Source organism: Babylonia areolata, chromosome 16 (genome assembly GCF_041734735.1).
Source record: "Babylonia areolata isolate BAREFJ2019XMU chromosome 16, ASM4173473v1, whole genome shotgun sequence".
In the NCBI taxonomy this organism is placed as follows: domain Eukaryota; kingdom Metazoa; phylum Mollusca; class Gastropoda; order Neogastropoda; family Buccinidae; genus Babylonia; species Babylonia areolata.
This window is the reverse complement of record NC_134891.1, coordinates 15,547,516-15,569,095: the sequence shown is the minus strand read 5'-3', so window position 1 is coordinate 15,569,095 and position 21,580 is coordinate 15,547,516. Positions and strand designations below refer to the sequence as shown.

Genomic DNA, 21,580 nt, shown 5'->3' with positions numbered 1-21,580 from the left:
AACATAATCTGATTTCTCTCAACATTTCTAACTGGAATACATAATTACAGCATATATTACTAAGATATTTTTTACTCAACTCTTACGTCATGATTGTATACATATCAGAAGTTTCCAGTGATCAGGTTAACATGTGACAACACAGCGAGCACTTTTTTGTGCCTTCAGTTATCGTTTCTTCAGCATCATGTCACATGGAATCTCTCATAGCCTGCTAATACTGCCATTTTTGTCTTGGATTAATCAGTAATTTTTTAAAGTTCATCATCTCTCAGCAACAATTTTACTCCAGCAAGAAAGTCTTACTCTAAGAACAGATTCAGTATTCATCTTTTAAAGAATATTTCATGTTTATCACGTCAGCCCAGCTAACCCCTGTGACTGTTTATCAAGTCTATTAACTTGTCACTAACCTTATGGCCCAGCACTCAAATGATAGAGTAAAACACTTACAAACCAAATTACCGTAAAGTTCGGTCTATTGAGCACACTGGTATATAAGCCGCACCCACTAAATTTTGGAAAAAATTGAACTTTATACATATATAAGCCGCACCGGCTTATAAGCCGCACTTATTTCCGGTACCGGAACACATACTGATACTACAGAAAAGCTGTCGATACTGTAGGCTATGAAATAAACACAAGCGGGAACAACACAAAGAAAACCAAGCGAAAATATTGCTAGTGCCACAAAAAAATAATAAATAAACACAATGAAAATAAGATCCATAATTTAGGGATAATCACATTTATTCATCATCATCCTGCTCACTGAATCCACTAAAATCTTCATCTTCAGTGTCCGATTTGAAGAGAACCAGCACAGCTTCCTCCACCATCTTGTCACTGACTTCAGCCTTGCTTTCACTTCATGAACATTAAGGTGGAGGTCGCTGCTGGTTCGTCGCTTGCACTGTCGTCTGCTAGTTCGATCGCCTCCAATTTGAAGGCTGCATCATAGGCACAACGTCGCGTTTTCGGCTTGATGAGGGTGTACACTTGAGCAGAGTAGAACTGAATGCTGATCTGAAGGCTTTAATGTGTGCGGATTTGTTTATAGAACGTGAACAGTTAGCACACTATCCTGAAGCTCATCCAAAAATTCATGGACAGAAATCATGATTTTGGCGAGCTGAAGGGCAGCTAAGAATAGACGAGAACATGACACTCCCGGGATCGTTGAAATCCGCAAATAAGCCGCATCATTGTATAAGCCGAAGAGGTTGAAGCTGGGGTAAAAAATCGTGGCTTCTAGACCGAACTTTACGGTAACTCAAAAGGGTCAGCCCAACACCCGGTCAACGCACCTTGTTATCTGTGAGAGTCTTGATGACGGACACAAACTGACTGGCTGCCTTCAGCTGGTGAACATGCTTGCGACTCAGGAAATAGTTGGCCAGCTTGGCCACTTTGTCCTGAAGCAACACACAAACAAAACACTGTATTGATAAAAGAGGAAAAAAACAGTAGCTTTTTCTTTTTGTCTTGAAAGTTGTAAAAGATTTAATGCATACTGTTTTTTTTTAAACTGTTTTTGCCAAACATGGTTCTTAAAAATTTGTGATCTGCAGACAAAAATTTAACAATTTTACAAACGTACAATCTCTCTCTCATTCTCTCACAACCCCACCCCCCACCCCTCCCCTCATGTTGCTGAAACAATTACAGTGGCACCATCAAACAAATAAATAAATGCACAAAAACATGTACACATGTAAAAACACAAAGCACTTTCTAACATGCAATTCTGCACTTTGTGTTTCAGACACCATGGACCTACAAACACACACTTGTGCATACAAACACTTGCGTACACACACACGCGCGAGCAAACACACACACACACACACAGAGTGAAAGCACACCGACTGCCTACCTCAGCAATGGTGGGGGCCTTCTTCTCCTTCTCTGCCAGTTTGTAGGCTCCGTCCACCACCAGGCCAGTCACAAACAGACCTCCCTCAAACTGGAACATACACACACACTGTGATCATGCACTGCTCCATTTTCATACTGAAAACAAAAGCACGTCATAGACACTGTACCACTTTCAAAACAAAAACATGCTGCTTCATATATCCTTTGAGACATGTCACATCATACATACTGCACCTCTTTCAAATTCAAAACAAACACATTGTGATCACACACTGTTCCATTTTTGTACTGAAAACAAGACCTCACATACACTGTGCCTCTTTCAAAACAAAAACATGCTGCACCATGTATCCTTTAAGACATGTCACATCCTATATACTACACTACTTTCCAAGTGAAAACACACACACACACACACAAAGAAAAAGAAAAAACAGAAGAAAAAAATGTATTCAATTTTGTGGCCTACTATGAAAGTTCCATAAGGAAAAATTAGACATCACGCTGGAGACAGACAGATGTGTTCAGCCCTAAAGGCTGCTGAATGGCTGAGCTGATGCATTAGCAGGGATGTCTTAGTACCATATCAGCTACATAACACAGCTAGTTGGGACAAACACAGTGATAATAATTTGTTAGCCTGACATTGCAAAGTATATGATGGGAACAAGTAAGTGTTAGTTTTTCTCAGAGAGAGAAAGAGAGGAAAGTAGAGAGAGGGGGAGGAAAGTAGAGAGAGGGGAAGGGAGAGAGAGAGAGCGAGAGAGACACACACACACACAGATAGAGACTGAAGCGAAGATTCAGGACAGTATATGAGAGGTACTGCACACCTTATCAAAAGCAGCTCCTCACCTGGACATACTTATCATCCACCTCATCAGCCTGAGCTATAACATCTTCGATGTTGTCAAAGAATTTGGAGGTGTCCACTTTCAGTGCCGATGCCACCATAAATGCATAGCCATGACTGGAACACAACCAACCCTCCACAATACCATACTACATCCAGCAAACACTGAACATGAATTAACATCACAACAGAAGAATCCATACAATTCTGAATGTGCATTACTGTAATACACTAACTGGGGACATGAGAACAAAGGAACGCACACACTAAACTGCACTAACTGGGGAAGCAATGCACATTTCCAGTGATCAGGGGAAAAGGGAATCCGTTCAGTACACCACTCTAACTGGGGAAGCAATGCACATTTCCAGTGATCAGGGAACAAAGGAATCCATACAGTACAATGCGCTAAATGGGGAAGCAATGCACATTTCCAGTGATCAGGGAACAGTGACAACACAGAGGCTCCAAGCAGAAACCTATCAGTTATCGTTTCTTCTGCATCATGTCACATGAAATGTTTTGTTCAACCAACCAATACCTGCAAACAGATGAGATCTAACAAACAATTTCATCATTTACTACACAAATATACAACGCCTTGTTCATCTTTCTTCAAGGACTAAGTACTTTTTAATAAAGGAGTAATACTTAAGATAAAAGGAAAACAAAGAAAAAGAGAATGGATTCCGGCAATAACCAGACATGCAATATGATATACAAACAAGTCCTCTCCATTAAAGCACAAGATACATTTTTAAAGAATACACAGAGAAACAAGAGAGGCAAGGCCTTCAAGACCAACTTGTGATACACTTAATAAAAATAAAAAATCTAATCGTTAAAATGTGTTCTGTATTTGTTATTATAAAGCTTTGGGTTAAAAGAAAAAGAAAAAAGAAAAAAAAGTCCTGACAGCAGATTCGAACCCCGCGTGTTGGGTGAGAAGAAACTGTCTTACCCATTACACTATCGTGGCTCCTTAGCTGACGTTCAAAAATATAATATTTAAACATGCTTTTTTAAAGGGCGATAAAACAATTGCGGTATTCGCAGTGAGAACGCTGTTTAAATCATATTATTCTGGTGTATCTTGGGCATTCAAAAAATCTTTAAGGGCAATTAAAAATTCTTTTTAAGTCCGCGGTAAAGGAGACATGGCTATCGCCACAATCACACTGCAACATTTAGCCGTTTTCTCTGGATCTAGATAGATGTGCAAGTTTAGTTACACCCGGTTGACACGGTCGATTCAATTTCTCTTTTATGTTCATTCTAGTTTTCTAGTTTTAAAGTTGATATGAAAATTGAGTATTTTGTTAAACTAATAACATGTACAGCCAAGTACAAGTACTTCTAAACGTATGAAGTGAAAAGGACTTCATTTTGAGAAAAGTCAAGACTGGAAAGTTTTACGTTTCATCAATTCAAGGGTATTAACTCTCATGGTTTATCATTTTTAACTGTGAATTCCGACTGATTCTGTGGATATTTTTATGGCAGTTTGGGGCATAATCCGGTAAGTGATGAGGCATTCACAAATCTTTCTCTGTATAAATATTTAACGGTCTCCTTCTCCAACTTTCCATCACATGTTATCGTGTCTTGCCGATTGAATATAGGATTGAACGGGCAGGTCAACAACTTGAAACAAAATGGCGTCGTTCGCGTTCGCGAAGAATATGAGCATGCGCTTTGAACATGTATAAATGTGTACGCAACTGATTTTTGTCCATGACCTTCAGGGCTCAGCCAATAGATCTATAAAGTCCACTCTTACTGAATTTAGTATTTTCCGAAAAAGACCACTTGGGTGAATGAACCTAGTGAAAGCCCTGTACACTGAGAGTAAAACACACAAGCTTTTTATGTATTGAGTATAATTATTGAGTATAATTTCAAAGTGTAATGTTTAAGATGAGAAAGATCAGTTTAAACCAAATTAAGCCCCCTAGCATTAATTACATATTAATTTCCCTTTTTTACTATCTGTACCAAAGGTATGAAAAATAAATATAACTTCCATGCTTTGCAAAAGAAGTTCCTGTTTGAACAAAAAATGATAAAAATGACTGCTCTCGTTTTTGTGTCAGAATATCAGATCAAAGTGCCAAGTTTAAAAAAAAAAAAAAAAAAAAAAAAAATATATATATATATATATATATAAAAATAAAAAACAGTAAATCCAGTTTGCATATAATTTGGCTTCTTTTTTTCATTTTTTTCTGCCCATCCCAGAGGTGCAATATTGTTTTAAACAAGATGACTGGAAAGAACTGAATTTGTCCTATTTTTATGCCAAATTTGGTGTCAACTGACAAAATATTTGCAGAGAAAATGGCAATGTTAAAGTTTACCATGGAGACACACACACACACACAGACAACTGAACACCGGGTTAAAACACAGACTCACTTTGTTTACACAAGTGAGTCAAATATAAACTAAGCCTAATTTCTAGAACAATTAATCACAACAAGCAACAACTTCCAAACATATCTTTCACATTCAATGACAACAATGTAATCATTTCCCTCCCTTTCACTGCCCCTGCCTAATGCTCATCAAAATAAGCATGCATATGCACAAGAAGCTGCCTGTTTTTTTCTTTTTCCCTTTTTATTTTCTTTACAGATAAACTCATTGCCAGTTCATATACATGGCACACAACTTCAGGTCTCAGCTGAGGTTCTAAGAAGGGATGACATTTCCTTTGATCAGTAATACAGTGACAACAATTATCACTGATCTTGCAGTGATTTCAGTTATCGTTTCTCAAGCATCATGTCAAAAGATGAGCAATCACATCCCTCAGCCTTTCTTTTCCCTTCTCTTTCAATCATGCATGTTTGGTTTTTTTATATAATTCCTGACCTTAAAAGCATCTGTGCTGAGAGCATTCCAAATTCCCGACACGCCCTTCTCCCATCCCTGAAGTATATACCATACAAACTATTACTTTTTTTTAACATCAGTCTCTTTTTCCTTTTTATTTCGCTTCTTGGTTTTAAGAAAGTCTCTGAAAACTATGGTGTACCATGAGACAAAAAAAGATTATAAGTACCCCCCCCCCCCCCCCCCTTCAATTTTTTACCCTCATCCAAGCCCTTCAACCTACTAACCCCACAGATGCCCGGAGTGTAACATACCTTAGGGGTGAATCGTCACTTTTTAAAGCCTCCAACAAAGCAGCGCTGATGCTCTTCTCATCCACTGAAACACAAAAAGAAACACAGACATGCCTCTTTATTAAAAATTTTCTTCCTAAAATTACGTTCATGAGGGTTGGCGTTGTTGAGAGGGCCAGAGGTAGAGGGCCCAGAGTGTCCATGAATTGATTGTGCATTAATTTTAGCCCGATCGCCCAATCAAGCATTATAATTATGTGACCTGGTTGAAGACATAATTTGACAAAAAACAAGAACACCAGAAAATTGACAGACAGACAGAAAATAAGAAAAAACTTGGATGTATGAAGAGCACAGGAACAGGAGTCAAGATGGCTGCCGGAAAAAGAGGGCGCTAGTCAGGGGTGCAAATGGGAGGTTACCTACTTCCGGGAGGTTATCGGCTATAGCTACTTTCGTTTTCTCCGCATAGGCGGATAGTAGTTTGCACAGGACAGGAATGTCAGACCCCTGTCGGAGTCTGCACTAGTGGGTCACGGTTAAGTATGTGTAATTAAATTCATGTTTCACACTGAAATTTGCAACATCACAAAACAATACACACTCTAGGTACAATCAATGTAAATCTCTGTTATAACATCAGTCACCATAAACAAGTCTGTACAGTTAACATTCCATTTCTGCGTGTACCATGGTTTCTTTCTTTATTTCTTTTGTACCCTGTGAGATGAAGGTGTGCAGAATGTTGCACACATGTATGCATGGAAGAAACCCAAGGCGCAGGCAAGAGAGCGAAGAAGGCAAGAGAAAGCCAGACTTGTCAGGCTCTGACCTGCAATGCCAAGGTTTTTCATGGCGAAGAAAGCAAAGCTGATGTCCTGCACAGAAGCCTTGGCGGCAATGGCATCTGTTAGGAGCTGCTTGGCTGAAGGCACATCAAACTGCAAACCACAAGCAATGCACTTGACACACAACTCTGCTTTCAGTCAGTCGCCAGTCTCTTTACCAAATAACTTACAACTTTTCACCAATCACCAAATGAAAACTTGTAAAAACTGTTAATGGTAACAAATTCAAATGATGTAATTGAGTTTATTCAATAAATTACCATTTAAATACATTTTTTAATGTTATTCTTTATGCTGAAATAAACTTTAAAAAACAACAACAACCAGTCCAGTAACAACAGAAATGGACACAATGGACTACATATCAATCACAGAAATTCACCCAAATCGCACACTACACAGCTACAAAACTGTGACACATTTGCGCTACACTTGCACATTAAAAAGTGCCAGACATCCTTGCGCTACACTTGCACATTAAAAAGTGCCAGACATCCTGACCCAGGACCCAATACTGCCAGCTCACCTTGCATCCTCCCAGAGCAGCAGCAGCCCCTGAAGCGTGGTACACAGACTCTATGCTGCCAGCATCCACTTTGGACTGCAGGAACTTGCAGGTGTCCTGCACACGGAACACACTGCTTTCAGTATAAAGGCCAGCATTACTACTGCCAACATATGGTCACGGTACTTACAACACTGAGGTATTGGTACTAACATTTTGATTTAGGAACCAGTGCTCACAACATGAACTTGATTTGGTACTAACAACATCAGATATTGTGTGAAACCGAATAAAAGATTCACCGACTCCACTACTGGTAACAGATTGGCCAATAAATGAATATCCAGACACTGATGTTCATTTTTCATCATTTTTTTGTTTTTTCAATAGTTTGTTTTCCTTTAAAAAAACACAAAAAAACCCACTACAAGCTCTTTATCAAAAGGTACTTGTCAAAGGTTTTATCAAAATTCCATTACTTTTCCAGATCCTGATGGGCAAAAATAGTGTTTAATACCTTGAAAAGTTTTTTCAAAAATTTTGAAGACTTCTTTAACTCTGTAGTAACCCTGAAATCATTACTAAATTGATCTTTTAACCATTCAGCATTTGTTCCCTACCAGTTTGACTTCTAAAGCTTTTTTGTCATACTCCTTCTTCATTCACTGGAAAAGATGTTCATCAGTTCTTATTCAATTCAAAGTGCTAAATTCATCATGCTTTTGTGCATTAAAAAAGAAAGAAAAAAAGAAAAAAAGAAAAAGAAAAGATCTTTGTACCAACCTGAGTACTGGGCATGGTGCCCCCTAAGAGCTTGATGCCCAAAATGGAGTAGTGGGCCGAGGGCAGGTCTACATAAGGGGCAGCACTCTCAAATACTGAGCGCAGACGTTGCTGGTCCACAGTTGTCAGGAAGGTGGAGGGTGTTAGTGCTTTTCCCACCACAGCCACCGCCAGCAAAATCAAAACTGAACATACTGGGCACAGAAAAAAAAAGTTTTTGAAATAATAATAAAAGCAATCCTTTGATGAAAATATCAACACACACACATAATATATGCAAATATAAAACTTTTATTACAGTATTACTATTAGTTCTAATGATCTTCTGTGCTGGGCTGTTGCCTAACTGCTGAAAGACTGAGGTTTCAGTTTCTGGCCAGGATGTCAGTAACCATTCTTTATTAGGACTCAATCCTTCCTCCAAGTCCAACACCACAAAAAGTATGCAAGAAGTAGTTCTTGTAGTTCAAATTCATGCCAAACTAGTTTCATTTCATGAAGGTTCAGCAGTCATAAGGTTAAAATATTATTTGATAGAATTAACTGTATACAGCTTGAAAGCTGGCAAATCAACTCTAATCTGTCTAAATTCAGTCATGTTACCATCTCACATTGCTTCAAGCAGTTTACCTCCAATCTACATTGAAATGGTGCTCAACTATTCAAATAAGAATAATTATAATAACTGGACATTTATCAGCGTTTTCCTCATTGCACAAAGCGCTTTACAATCCACACACACACGCATACGAAACACACTCAGTCCTCAACTCACAAGCATGCACATTAAACATATATATGCACATACCAGACCTGCCTAGGCCCCCAAATATCTCTCAGTAGTAGAACCCCAGTTTTCAGTAGTTTTATGGAGTTTTCAGTAGTATGGACATGGTGGCATTTCCACTTTAATACACTCTTCATTACGTCTTCTTTGTACTAACCAAGACATGAATTAGGGCTAATTGTCAAACACAGGTGAAACTTTCAGTAATCACATACAGAGATACCAATCTCCAAAGACAAAAAGGAGCACATAACAAAATCACCAACAGAAAATGGCTGACTTACAGTTACCATCATTTATTTTATTCATGACACAACTTTCCCATCCTCGTTCCTCTCTCTCTTAGATTTTATCTGTATGCAGAGATAAGATTCCAAAATTGTGAAATTTACCATAACAAGTGAGGGGATCTTGGGGACTGCATTATGAGAGCAAAGCTGGTTATGCGTTACATCCAAAAACAGAGAGAGAGAGAGAGAGAGAGAGAGAGAGAGAGAGAGAGAGAGAGAATCTCTGAGCTCACGCACACACACACACACAGTGTGTGTGTGTGTGTGTGTGCGCGCGCGCGTGTGTTTGTGTATTAAATTCAACCATGTGTGTGGTGAAAGTGGGGCGAGTAGGGAGAAAGTGTTTGTGTATGCCTGAGAGACAGAGAAAGTATATGCTTTGCATTTTGTCTTCAATCAGCATCTGTGTGTGTGTGTGTGTGTGTGCGTGTGTGTTTGAAAGAGTGAGAGAATACATGTGTGTGTGTGTTTTTTCCATTTGTGTGTGTGTGTGTGTGTGTGTGTGTGTGTTTGCGAGAGTGAGAGAGTGTATATGTGTGTGTGTGTGTGTGTTTTCTCGATTCAGCTGTGTGTGTGTGTGTGTGTGGATTCAGCTGTGTGTGTGTGTGTGTGCGAGCGGGCCATCCAAATAAGAGGCAGAGGTGGCAAGTGCATTTGAAGAAAACCATATTTCATGCATGTAATGGGGGAAATGAATATCTAGATCCAGATCTAAATATCACTGCAGCACTGCCTTATCATCCCCTGATTAAGTCTGGCTTAACACTGTTTGCAACAAAGTTTTCGTTCTGTTGCACTATGGTGCTACAAAGCAATTGTTGCTAAATGTGACTTGCCAGGGCTGGAGACAGAGCACACAGTTGTGTGTATGTGGGTGGGGGTATTGTTTTAAATGTAGGCCTCTGTGTGTGTGTGTGTGCACAGTGTGGTATATTGTGTTTGCACATCTCCCAGTGTGCGTTTGTCTGTGTGTCGATCTCAGTGTGTATGCGTGGTGTGTGTGTGTGTGTGTGTGTGTGTGTGTACACGCGCGCGTATGTATATATGTAAGCATGGTAAAATGTGTCTGCACATCTACCAGTGTGCGTTTGTGTGTCGATCTGTGTATGCGTGTTATGTGTTTTTGTGTGTATGTGTGCGCGCGCGTCTGCGAAGGCGTGTTTGTGTGTGTGTGTGTGTATGCACGTATATGTGTATGTACGCGTGTCTGTGTAGTGTATGTAAGCACGGTAATATGTGTTTGCACAACTGCCAGTGTGCATTTGTCTGTGTGTCGATCTGTGTGTGTGTGTGTGTGCGCGCGCGTGCTCAAAAACAACAGCAATCCTGAAACTTACGGATGTCCAACTGACAGGCTGCACGCGAGTTTGGTAAACTCGTTTGACCAAACTCGCGTGCAGCCTGTCAGTTGGACGTGGGTACATTTCAGGATTGCTGTTGTTTTTGAGCACACTGACAGGCTGCACGCTGGCAAAAGCTGGTAAAACGGGTAAAGTGGATCAAGCTGATGACTGTCTCCAATCAAGTGATGTAATTTCAGCAATACTGGGTGGTGGTGGGGGATGAAGGGGGTGGTAGGAAGTGACGTCAAAAGTTCATCTTCAGTGACGAATTTTTCAGAGACGAATGTGCTTCTTTAGTTCTTAGCATTTGCTGTTTTCGCAGTCAGCAAAATCGTAGTTTTTCTTTACTGTCTGTCCAACATCACCTCAATTTAACAGGATGTTTAACATGTAAATTTGATCTGCCTTGTGCGTGCGTGCTTGTGCGTGTGCGTGTGTGTTTTAAATATGCAGGATGTTCAGGCATCGACAAATTTCACGGTACACATTGACCTTACACTAGATCAGTAGATGGGAGGTAAAAGAAAAAAAATCCTTCCTTAATGAATGTGATGATGATGGCTCAAGAGCTTTATCTGAGTATCTGACTCTTTAAAATCAAGTACTAACCACTTTATATGTCATTAGTTTCTCTCCCCTTCTTTCATCCTGCACCCACTCCAGTTTGACTCCCTGTCAGTGTTAGTGTCTGACTGACTACAAACTCTTGTATACATCATACATGTGGTGTTTTTTGTGTATTTTATTTTATTAGACATCTTCAGCTTGCTCATGATGTGTCAGTGGTTGGCAATTCCATGGCCTTTATATTATCATAGGAGTGGTCTAACCTAGATACTGTGAAATAAAGTCTTTTTTTTATATTTTAAAATCAGTGATTTTTCCTGCAGATCCCCCAAACACTGGGAATAAAGACAGAATAATCAACATTTGATGGAGGTCACTCTTAGAATGGAAGGAAGGAAGCCTCTGCAACCCTGATCCTGCAAACATTCACACCAACAACTAAACTAGCATTTAGCAGCAAAGAGAATTCAGGTACGTTCAGCAAGCTACTTCTGTTGACATTTGAGACCGTCAACATCTCCATCATTTACCCATCTGACGCGCCGGGTTCGAATCTTGACACTGATAATCATAGTGAAAGTTCTAAACACTCCGCTATCACTATCACCCAACAACTGGAGATTTATCCCCCCCCCCGATTCCCCATTTTTTGTTTTGCTTTAAGTTCCGCCATATCTCTCAACATTACTGCATTAGTGATTCTGCCGCCTTCTTTCCCTTGACTACCGCCTTCATCATTGTGAAGATTCTGTAGACTATAGATTCTGCCGACTCCGACTATTTCTACTGTCTTAACAAATAACCCGCTGAGTAAGTTTCGAAATTAACTGCAGTAAATTACGACACCAGGAAGGCGACGAGAGATCTATTCTCACACGTGGCATTAAAAACTTGCCGGTTCATGCGACTGGACAATTCACACACAATCGCATATGCGAAACTAAGAATCAAATCAAGTCATATGCACAAAACGTTATAAATGCATAACTTAATGCATGAAATATTTCCATTCAAAACAAAACATATAATGGGGGAAAAAGAATTTTTGTTCGAGTCCTTGTGACCAGCCCACCTTTCGCCATGTTGCTTGACGCGTCCAAATCTCAGCTTCATCCGGGCATTTCCACGATTATAAGACGATGGAATGGGTCTGAAAAGAAACAGACTGCTCATGAGACAATGTATCGACAACACATAGTAGATCGTGAACAACTGATTTCGTTTTGAAATAATATTTTTTGTAGATTTCGGACTGTCTAAAAATTTTGCTTTTTTTATCTTCAGAATGGGTTGCTTCGTAACCGGAAATACAACACACGTCCGCACGATACCGCGGGAAAAGTCCCACATAACTGCTGCACGCCGCAGGTCTGTGTCAGGATGTCCAAATCTCAGAAACAAGGGCCTAAGCAAGGCAATACACTATTTGCATACTTTACCAAGACACCAAAGAAAGAAACAACTCCGCAGACAAGCAAGGAGGTTCTGTCGCCTCGCCGATCACCGAATAACAAGTTGAGTCCGACGGCAGCTAAAACCAGTCCCTCATCGCAGAATGGCTGTGGTCAGTCACAACATTGACAATGCTATTAATTGATATAACTTGATGAGAATATAGTTCTCATCTAATATGTTAAATGGTGTGATAATAAACAGATGTGTTGATATATTGTAAAAGAGTGTAAGGGGATTACAGTTTAATACACATAGGAAGGAGAGCGTATGGTGTCGCAGGGATCAGTTACAGGACCCCCTTGTGTTCCTCAAACATCTGTTGATTGATGATCGATCACCATATAAGATATTGCGTGCCTGTCCTCACTAACCAAACTGCAAGCTTGTCCTGGCTGTCACGGATGGTGACATTCTTCAGGTTGACTTTGATGTTTGGAAGAGTGGGAGAACAAGGACGTTCCATCTGGACAAGTGTAAATTGTAATGTGCTCACTCTGTCTTCAAGAGCAGGAAGCCTCGCCGGAACATCAGTTTGCACAGCATGGTGGTGTTTCAGACATAAACATTAGAGAGTACTTACGGGGAACGGTGGGAGTGGGTCGGGGTTGGGGTTGGTGGGTGTTGTCCCATGTTTCTTGAAATCCCACACTTTTCTTGCACATTGAAACAGAAAGCATGCCCCACACTTTCTCGCACTTTGCGATAATGTGTGGGATTTTGAGAAAGCATAGTCATTCCCATTCCACATTTTCTTTCACTGGTGAGAAGACATGGAGGGTGCCCCCATGCTTCCTCACAATGTGTGATTGTGGTACTAGTAAGTCCCCCTTATTTTCATTTCTTTTGTCATCAGGATTGGTTTCTTTGTTTTTACAAACACAAATCTCGGAGAAGAATGAGAGAGCAAAAAAAGAGATGGGGGATGATAACACTGATGATCATGATGATAATGGTGACATCAATGAAAATGTTGATGGTGATGACACAGGATTGATTGATTTCATTTGTATGCTTCTTTTTGTCTGTCTGGTTTGCTATGAAATCGAAAAGCTGATTTAACTACACATACTTTACTGTGACCCACCAGTGCAGACTCTGGCAGGGGTCTGATTCCTGTGTTGAGCAAACTACTGCATGCCTATGTGGAGAAAACAAAAGTAGCTACAGCTGATAACCTCCTGGAAGTAGGTTACCTCACCTCTGTATCCCTGACTAGCTTCCTCTTTTTCCGGCAGCCAATTTGACTTCTAATCCTGTGCTCTTCATACGGCTAATTTTTTGGTGTGTATTTTCTGACTGTCTATCAATTTCTTTGACACTCATGCTTTGTGTCTGACGAGGACATAATAACAGGTCACAAACTTAATTAGCTCGTTTGGGAAATCAAGCTAAAATTAAGGTGCAGTCGCAATTGTTAGAGCCCTCTACTTCGGGCTCCCTCAGCAACAGGTACAGGTACAGTATTTGGGGCAGAACTTAAGCCTTGCAGCCTTTCCACACTTCCTCCACTCCCTCTGGTCGACCCCAGACCACTACCACCTCCGGTGCCATCTCTGGGTTTATTTACCCACACAAAGGTCAGTTGTGCTGTTTCCTTTTTTGACTGGATCGATTCATGTCCACGATCCGCATTTTCTCTGCCATGTCAGTCGGCAGTGCATGAGTCGCCCTCTGTCTCTTTCCCCATGCCCAAAATTTCAGTGACTGAGCATGTGTTCACTTAGGGGAACCAACATGGATATACGTCCACCGCTCTGCACACTCAATCCAATATGTTTTTTGTCTGTGACGGCGGCCGGACAACATATCCGTGCCCCACACGTGGCATGCCCTGACCGTCTCGCATCCAGTGGTGATCGAGGTGAGTCAGGATACCCTCCCTCTAGGTAGGGAGGAAGGTGGGCCACTAGGCCTCTCTCTAGGTAGGGAGGAAGGTGGACCACTAGGGGACACACACGCCCGTATGTGCTGTTGTCTCAGGCCCATGGCAATGTGAGTGTGTGTGATGGGAGAGTGGAGAGAATGGGGGTGGGTAGATGGATGGTGGTGGTGTGGTTCGAAAGGGAGAATGACCCGATTTTTACCCCTTTTACCTTTTCTGTCCAAAATTTTATTTTACAGTTTTTACAAAATCTATGGAATGCAGATTACAGTTATGTTCCTTTTTACATGTATGTATTTTAAGTGAAAATTGCTGTCATCTCAGCCATTTAATCATGTGTGTGTCTGTGCGTGTGTGTTAGTGTGAGTGTTGGAGTGTAACAGTTGTAGTATTGATAGTATGTTACTTTGTGAGTTTTATGCATTGTGTTTTTATATTATTAATGATTCTGTTTTATGTTTCTACTACTTTTTATATACTTTCTTGTTTCACTTTAGGTACTGGATTGAAAAGCTCTTAGAGCTTGCTTATGCTTGTATTATAGCGCTATATAAAAATAAAAATATTATTTTTATTATTATATCTGTGCACCCTCCCCCTTGTCCCGAACATCAGCAACTTCCACTTCGGCACACCTGCCAGCGACCGCCGCAGTTACCTGCTTTGCGCCTGCACCGCCCCATTGCCCACAGAGCAGGTGTGTGCACAGCCCCTTGAACTTCGGCTGTGCTGGTTTTTTATGCCCCACTGCCGGACTCTGCTGTTACCCAGACTAATATTGGCACTTCCACGTCGGAGTGCTTCTTTATAACTTGATCGTGCCACTCGGCAGTGCTCAGGCCGATCTTGTCTGCCCTTTTATGCGTCAACACACACAGTCTGACGGTCGGTCCTCTTGCAGGAGCTATTTGCAAAGTTGGACTGCCATTCATCTACAGGGGGACACACATCCCATGGCAAGCCGATGGTCTTGCTACCCCCTCAATATTCATCCACAACGTCCATGACACTGGCTTACGGCACTGTCATGCCACATGCCCCGACCATCTCGCATCCCATGGCGACCGATTCGGGTAGGGATGCCCACGGCACTAAGGGACGGTATAATTATTCCCCTTGTGGCCGTATTCACCCGTGTCGGTTACGATGGCATTGAACCACGGACTCCCACACACGGCATGATATGTGCTCTAAAGGCACCCTCCTTTTTGCCGACTATCGGCACCAAGGGAGGCAACTCTGCTTTTGTAACCTAGGTGGTTGGCATTGTGGTTACTTCCCTTCCGCCTACACACCAAGTCACTCCAGCCCCTTTTATTGACGACCAACGATGTCTTTTCGCATTTTCATTCGCTACCCATTCGTGGGCTTTATACAACCTTGCACAGCAACTACACCTTTCTTGCTGTTTCTCAGGCTATGTACTACTGAACTTTTGGTTCTTCACCCCGCCTTGCACAGTCCTTTGCAGGCAACCAATCCAATTACCCTTCTTTTCTTGTTAACACAATAACATGAAATAAAACACAATATTTTCGTTTTTATTTATTATTATTTGTTAACATATACAACAACAACAAAAATCTAGCTATATTTATATATATTTTTATATATTACATATATAGATGTATATTTATCCCTCTGTATACATGTGTGTGTGTTTACGGGATATGTTTATACATTTTTCATAATAACATGTATAATTATATTTCTATCTCTACACACTGAGATTTCCTACATAGCAATATATGCACATTTGCATTTGAGTGATTCTGTACATGATGATCAGAACTTTATGCGTCTGCATACTGACACAATATTCATATGTGTATGTACATATATATATATATACATATATATATATATATATATATATATATATATATATATATATATATATATATACACACACAGATTCCTTTCCATTACTAATTATGCACACATACCCATTTACTTGGGTATATCTGTGCATGCTACATGTATGCTTGTACAGCTGTTTATTTTTTTGCTTTGATCTATAGTCATAGTCATATTTCCTGACATCATCACTTGAGTTGAAGTCTATACATATCCCTTAGTACATGTATGTATTTATTTTCATAAATACATCCCTTCCTTGCTTTTGGAGGACCACTGCACTCACAGACAAAACTGTCTTGTTGAAACCTGAATGTATGATCCTTTCACATCTCTGTAGTGGCTGGTCCTTAGGGACCCACATAACACTCCCTTCTCACCCACATGGCTAAGGATGCACTCTCTTGGTGCAAGGAGAGACAAGGCATTCCAATTTAGGCATGCTACTCAGAGACACACAAGCCCTTTATTCCTGCCATGGTTGCAAGGCATCTTTTCTTCCCTCCTTTGCCTACAATAACCCTGGGTTTGCACCACTGTGGTTGTGTTAACAGCTTCACAAAGGCCATACATCCTAGCTGGCCCTATCATTGATGGATGTCAGTCTTCACCTCCCAAGTTTTATCAGGCCTAAAGACTGCCGTGAACAACCCTAGCTTCACACTGTTATGGTTGTGATATGTTTCACATGGCCTCTACATCCTAGCTGGCCCTGCTATTCATGAATGTTGGTCTTCACCTTTCTAATTTTATCAGGCCTAAAGACTGCCTAGAACAATGATAGCTTCGCACTACTGTCATTTGATCAGTTTCACACGGGCCATACATCCCAGCTGGCCCTTCCATTAATGGATGTCAGTCTTCGACTTCCAAGTTTTATCAGGCCTAAAGAATGTCTGCTGGGCAGAAGACAATCAGGCCACACGCTTGGCATGGGGTACACTTCTGACTTGCTCAGCCCCACGTCCATCCCTTCCACACCTCACCGATAGCAGAAGGCCAGGGTAAAAATTACGTTCCTCTATGTTTAGGAGGAAAGGCATATTGATCAAGGGGAATGTTTCTTGTATAGCACAACGACTCATTCGCTGGGCACAGAGGCACACCTTTATGCCCTCTTGTACCAGCACAGCAGCAGCCACTTTTTGGTCTCATAGCTCGGCCCGTCATCATGCTTGAACATAATGCCGCATCAACTCATCAAACCATTGGTGGTGGAAAGTGATTTCCCCACCTGGTCTTCCTTGCCTGACCTTTTTTAGTTTTGACACAACCACTGCTGTGGTTACAGAGGGGCAATCTTCGCATGCACTTCTCCAACGGATCCTGCTGCAACAAAGGCCATTAGCCAGGTGGCAGCACACAATACCAGCCTACTCTGTTCTTTAACCCTTTGAGCCCTGAGTTCCTGAGCGATTTTAACCCTTCTGCCTGAGCTCCTGAGCCAAAATTTGCAAATAATTGGTATTAAACCCTTTGAGCCCAGACCACTGCTTTACCGGTGGCAGAGAAAAACGACATAATGCCTAGCCACCGGTTGAGCGGTGTGTAAACACTTGAAGCGTGCAGAGTTTCAACCTGGCCCGTCAGGGCAGAAATCAGGGACAAAACGTGTGAGAAAACAACTGTACACAACGCAGCAAGTAATTCATATGCTTGATGATTTATCGGAAGTAGAGTATGACAATGATTACTCTGACAGTGAGGTGGAATTCGAATCGGATGATTTTGCTACAGATAGTGATGTTGAAAATGAATCTGAGCATGCAGAATCAGTTGATCAAAGGAGGCGTGTCAGGTTGAGACTCTGCATGCTTCATGGTAGAAATCGATCTTTTTTATCCAAAGCACATGCACAAAACACAGTGAAAAGGCGCGGCCATGTTGGTACTACGTTCGCTGACGTCAGAATATTACGTTTTTTCTGATTGGCTCTTCAATATAAGTCGACCAATAGCAAAACACAACACAAGTGTTTACGCACCACTCAACCGGTGGCTAGGCATTATGTCATTTTTCTCTACCACCAGTAAAACGGTGGTCAGGGCTCAAAGGGTTAAGTCCGTGCTGTCCCTATTGCACTGCTTGTTCCTACTCTGTCAAAGTTTTCACTCTCCGTACTACCGGCGGCCTCACATTAACTCCTCATGCAGTCCCCTCATTCACAGTAGTGCAGGACAGATACAAAAATGGTCAAAATGTCTGCAACAAAACCGTTCTTTTCACAATAAAATAGAATAAATCATACTGATCACGCTGATATAAACTTGACCGCTGTAGGTGGGCGGGAACATAATTAGATTTTGGTTTTTAATAATTATTTGTCACACTTCTGGCCTTGAGAGAGTGCCTTACAAAGATCCGCAAGGCAAGAGCAAGCCAGGGTTACGCAAGCATGGTATAAGGGGTCGCCAGAGTAAAGCGTTCAGCACGGTACAGTACTTGTGGCTGTCTGCTGCCGCGCTGATGGTCCTATACCTCCGTTAGTAGGTCAATGCGACTGATGACAGATACCGTACAGAAAATAAGAGAACTCTTTGGGGTCAAAAGGAAACAAACATTTTTAATTTCATCTATTATATACTAAACTGGTAGAAAACGCAAATTTGCTTTTGTGAATGTTTTACAGTTTCTTACCAATCCTGACATTTCATAAAGAATGAAATCGGTATTATACCGACTGCAAAGGTGAATTTATGAAGGCAGCACAGGATCATTTAGTTCGTAAGAACAATTATGTTGACATTTTATGCAATGCACAACTTGGAAATACTTCATGCTCTGTTTATTAACGTGCAGTATATGAATATCTCAGTACCTGTTAACTAGGTTTGTTTCAATGAACATTGTCGGAGCACTGTCCAGACAATTAATTTGGAAAGCATGGAAGGCAGATGATGACAAAATCGACCAACATCATGTCTTGATGTAAAAAGAACGGTATGAAATATATATTTTTCTTTGGGAATGAAGCGGTATTTGCAAATGAGACTCACGAACCCTGGCGCAGTAGACACGTCAGTTTAGCTTGGGAAAGAAAATGTATCTGGCTGGAGTATGAAGGTGGCAAAATGAAGTGCATCAGATAGTCATGAAGAGCAAAGACTGCCTGGAAAATGAAAATGGGTCAGTCTCCAGAACTTTGTTGGAAATGGGGGTCTCTCAGTCTGATTCAGTATAAGCATGTGTTTACAATGATTATTCAAATGTTTCACTTGTTGTCAGGATTGCAATTCATTAGAGAAATGTCTGCAACAATTTTGTGAGAATATGGTTTGTACTTGTGTCTTAAATGTGTTGAAAATTATTAAAAACATCCAAAATTTCAGCGCCATTTTGTGACATGGCAATGTGTCTGAACATGAAGTGGTCAGAAACAAATCAGTACAAACCTGATTAAAATCCAGTACATACAGACCTGATCTAAATTCATTCGTTGTGATAATAAAACACTGATCATCAGTAAAAATGGTACATCAAGTTTGAAATATTACGAAAAAAACCTGCGTGACAGATGTAAACAACCCGTTCCTCTTGACGTATTTTTATTCATTCAAAGGCAAGCACATTCATGAATACACTGCACGTTCTTTATTTGCAACAGGTGGTCAACACATCTATCTTCTGCAGCACATACACTCATTTTCTGAAAAAAAATGTCTATTCAACTATTTAATTGCAATCGACGTCATATATTAATTTTCAGTTCCGCTTTTCTGTGTTACTTCTGTGCATGTAAACGACCCAATAAAAATACACATGTAAACAAAATTAGAACTGTTTCCACATAAATCATGCGGATTCATCGCGGGAAAGCGTAAATCGGTTTGACAAACACCCTTCAATCATGTGTGTTTTGAACACAGTTTCAGAGAATGTGTTGTTTCCGACAGCATGTGAGATGTACATATACGAAAATCTCCGATATGTTCATTCGCACCCCATGGTTGCTATATTAAAAACAAAACAAAAACAAAAAAAACAACAACAAAAAACTGTGTATGTTAATTTCATTGTTGTTATGGTTTGTTTGTACATTTATCTCTGATCCGATTAAGTTTAGACACAATCACTGTTTCTGACACATGGCAAGATGCGGTAATATACGGATACTGGCGTAAGATTTCGAACCGAGTCAACACATGTAGTTCAGTAAGACTGTTTTCAGTTGAAGACTTGTTGCATCAAAAGTTCCAAACAACAATGTTCAAAGTAGAAAATCACCCCCTTAAATTACCTTGATTTTGGCTTTTGCTGTCTGGTGAAGTTTTATCACAAAATGATGTAGTTTATCATTTCACAAGACAGACGAAGTGTGGAATGAAAAAAATTTGTTGTATCCGGAACATGTCAGTCCCTACACGCTTATTGTTTTGCAAAATTAGAACAGCCACATTTTACATCACACAAGTTCTGAAAAACCAAAGTATACATTGATTGTGAATGAATTTCTTAAAATTAATTAAGTTTGAAGCATTTCACGTTTAGTTGTGTTGAGATGAAGTCAGGTGTCACATTCGGACATGGAACACATGTTCTTTGGTTCTGCTTTACACAGATAATAAAATTCCTTATTTTTATTTGTTGTTTGTTGTTATTGTTGTTGTTGTTTGGTTTTGTTTTTTCTCAAAGTCTTACTTTTATTACATTTTGTTTTTCTACAATCCTACATATTTGTTCACTGTAAGGATAACGCTAATCAGTTTTCTGTTGATTGACCGAATAGAAGGATACAAAGAATCCGGTGTTTTGATCACAATCCTTCAGATAAAGAGGAAAACTCTTGTCAAGTGATATAAATAATACAATTCCCATTTCATAATAAGATGAACGGTAGTACTTTAAACAGTTAAACACTGGGGAGAATTGATGTGAAAATGGAGTGCCTGCAGTGTTTCTGAAAAATAAAATCATCCATGGTGGTGGAGTTAGTTTAGGTATTTTGGGTTCCATGTTACATATGTCATAAGGTTTTAGGTAATCATTAATAAAATACATAATTTTGCACAGGCTTTGTTTGAATGCATTGCATTGGCTAAGGATCGCATGATAGATTCATTACTATCATTATTATAAATCCAGTAATTCAAAGTTAGTTTAGGTAAACTGGATTCAATGTTACATGTGTTGCAACAAAGTTTTACATAATAATTAATAAAATTTATGATCCATTGTTATCATTATGTTTATTATTTATATCCCATGCTAAATCGACGTCTTCTGCGCCAGGGTTCGTGAGTCACATTTGCAAATACTGGTTAATTTCCAAAGAAAAATATGTATTTCATACCGTTCTTTTCACATCAAGACATGATGTTCAATTTTGCCATCATCTGCCCTCCATACTTTCCCAATTTATTGTCTGGACAGAGCGCTGATAATGTTCCTTGAAACCGAACCG

General features: G+C 40.2%; 2 protein-coding genes across 2 annotated transcripts in view; one reads left to right on the top strand and one right to left on the bottom strand.

Annotated features, from left to right (window-relative positions):
• Window positions 1–12,141, bottom strand: part of LOC143291192 (dolichyl-diphosphooligosaccharide--protein glycosyltransferase subunit 2-like) — a 48,905-nt gene extending 36,764 nt beyond the window's left edge. The window contains exons 1-8 of the mRNA XM_076600921.1: window positions 12,058–12,141; window positions 7,999–8,192; window positions 7,237–7,332; window positions 6,695–6,803; window positions 5,884–5,947; window positions 2,737–2,851; window positions 1,880–1,969; window positions 1,311–1,418 (exon numbers count right to left, since the gene is read on the bottom strand). Coding sequence (XP_076457036.1) covers window positions 1,311–1,418; window positions 1,880–1,969; window positions 2,737–2,851; window positions 5,884–5,947; window positions 6,695–6,803; window positions 7,237–7,332; window positions 7,999–8,192; window positions 12,058–12,067 — 786 coding nt within the window. The 5' untranslated portion in view covers window positions 12,068–12,141. The remainder of the gene's footprint in view (window positions 1–1,310; window positions 1,419–1,879; window positions 1,970–2,736; window positions 2,852–5,883; window positions 5,948–6,694; window positions 6,804–7,236; window positions 7,333–7,998; window positions 8,193–12,057) is intronic.
• A 94-nt stretch (window positions 12,142–12,235) lies between these two features.
• The window catches only part of LOC143291193 (DNA mismatch repair protein Msh6-like), a 241,374-nt gene continuing 232,029 nt past the window's right edge, over window positions 12,236–21,580 (top strand). Inside the window, exon 1 of the mRNA XM_076600922.1 lies at window positions 12,236–12,549. Coding sequence (XP_076457037.1) covers window positions 12,366–12,549 — 184 coding nt within the window. The 5' untranslated portion in view covers window positions 12,236–12,365. The remainder of the gene's footprint in view (window positions 12,550–21,580) is intronic.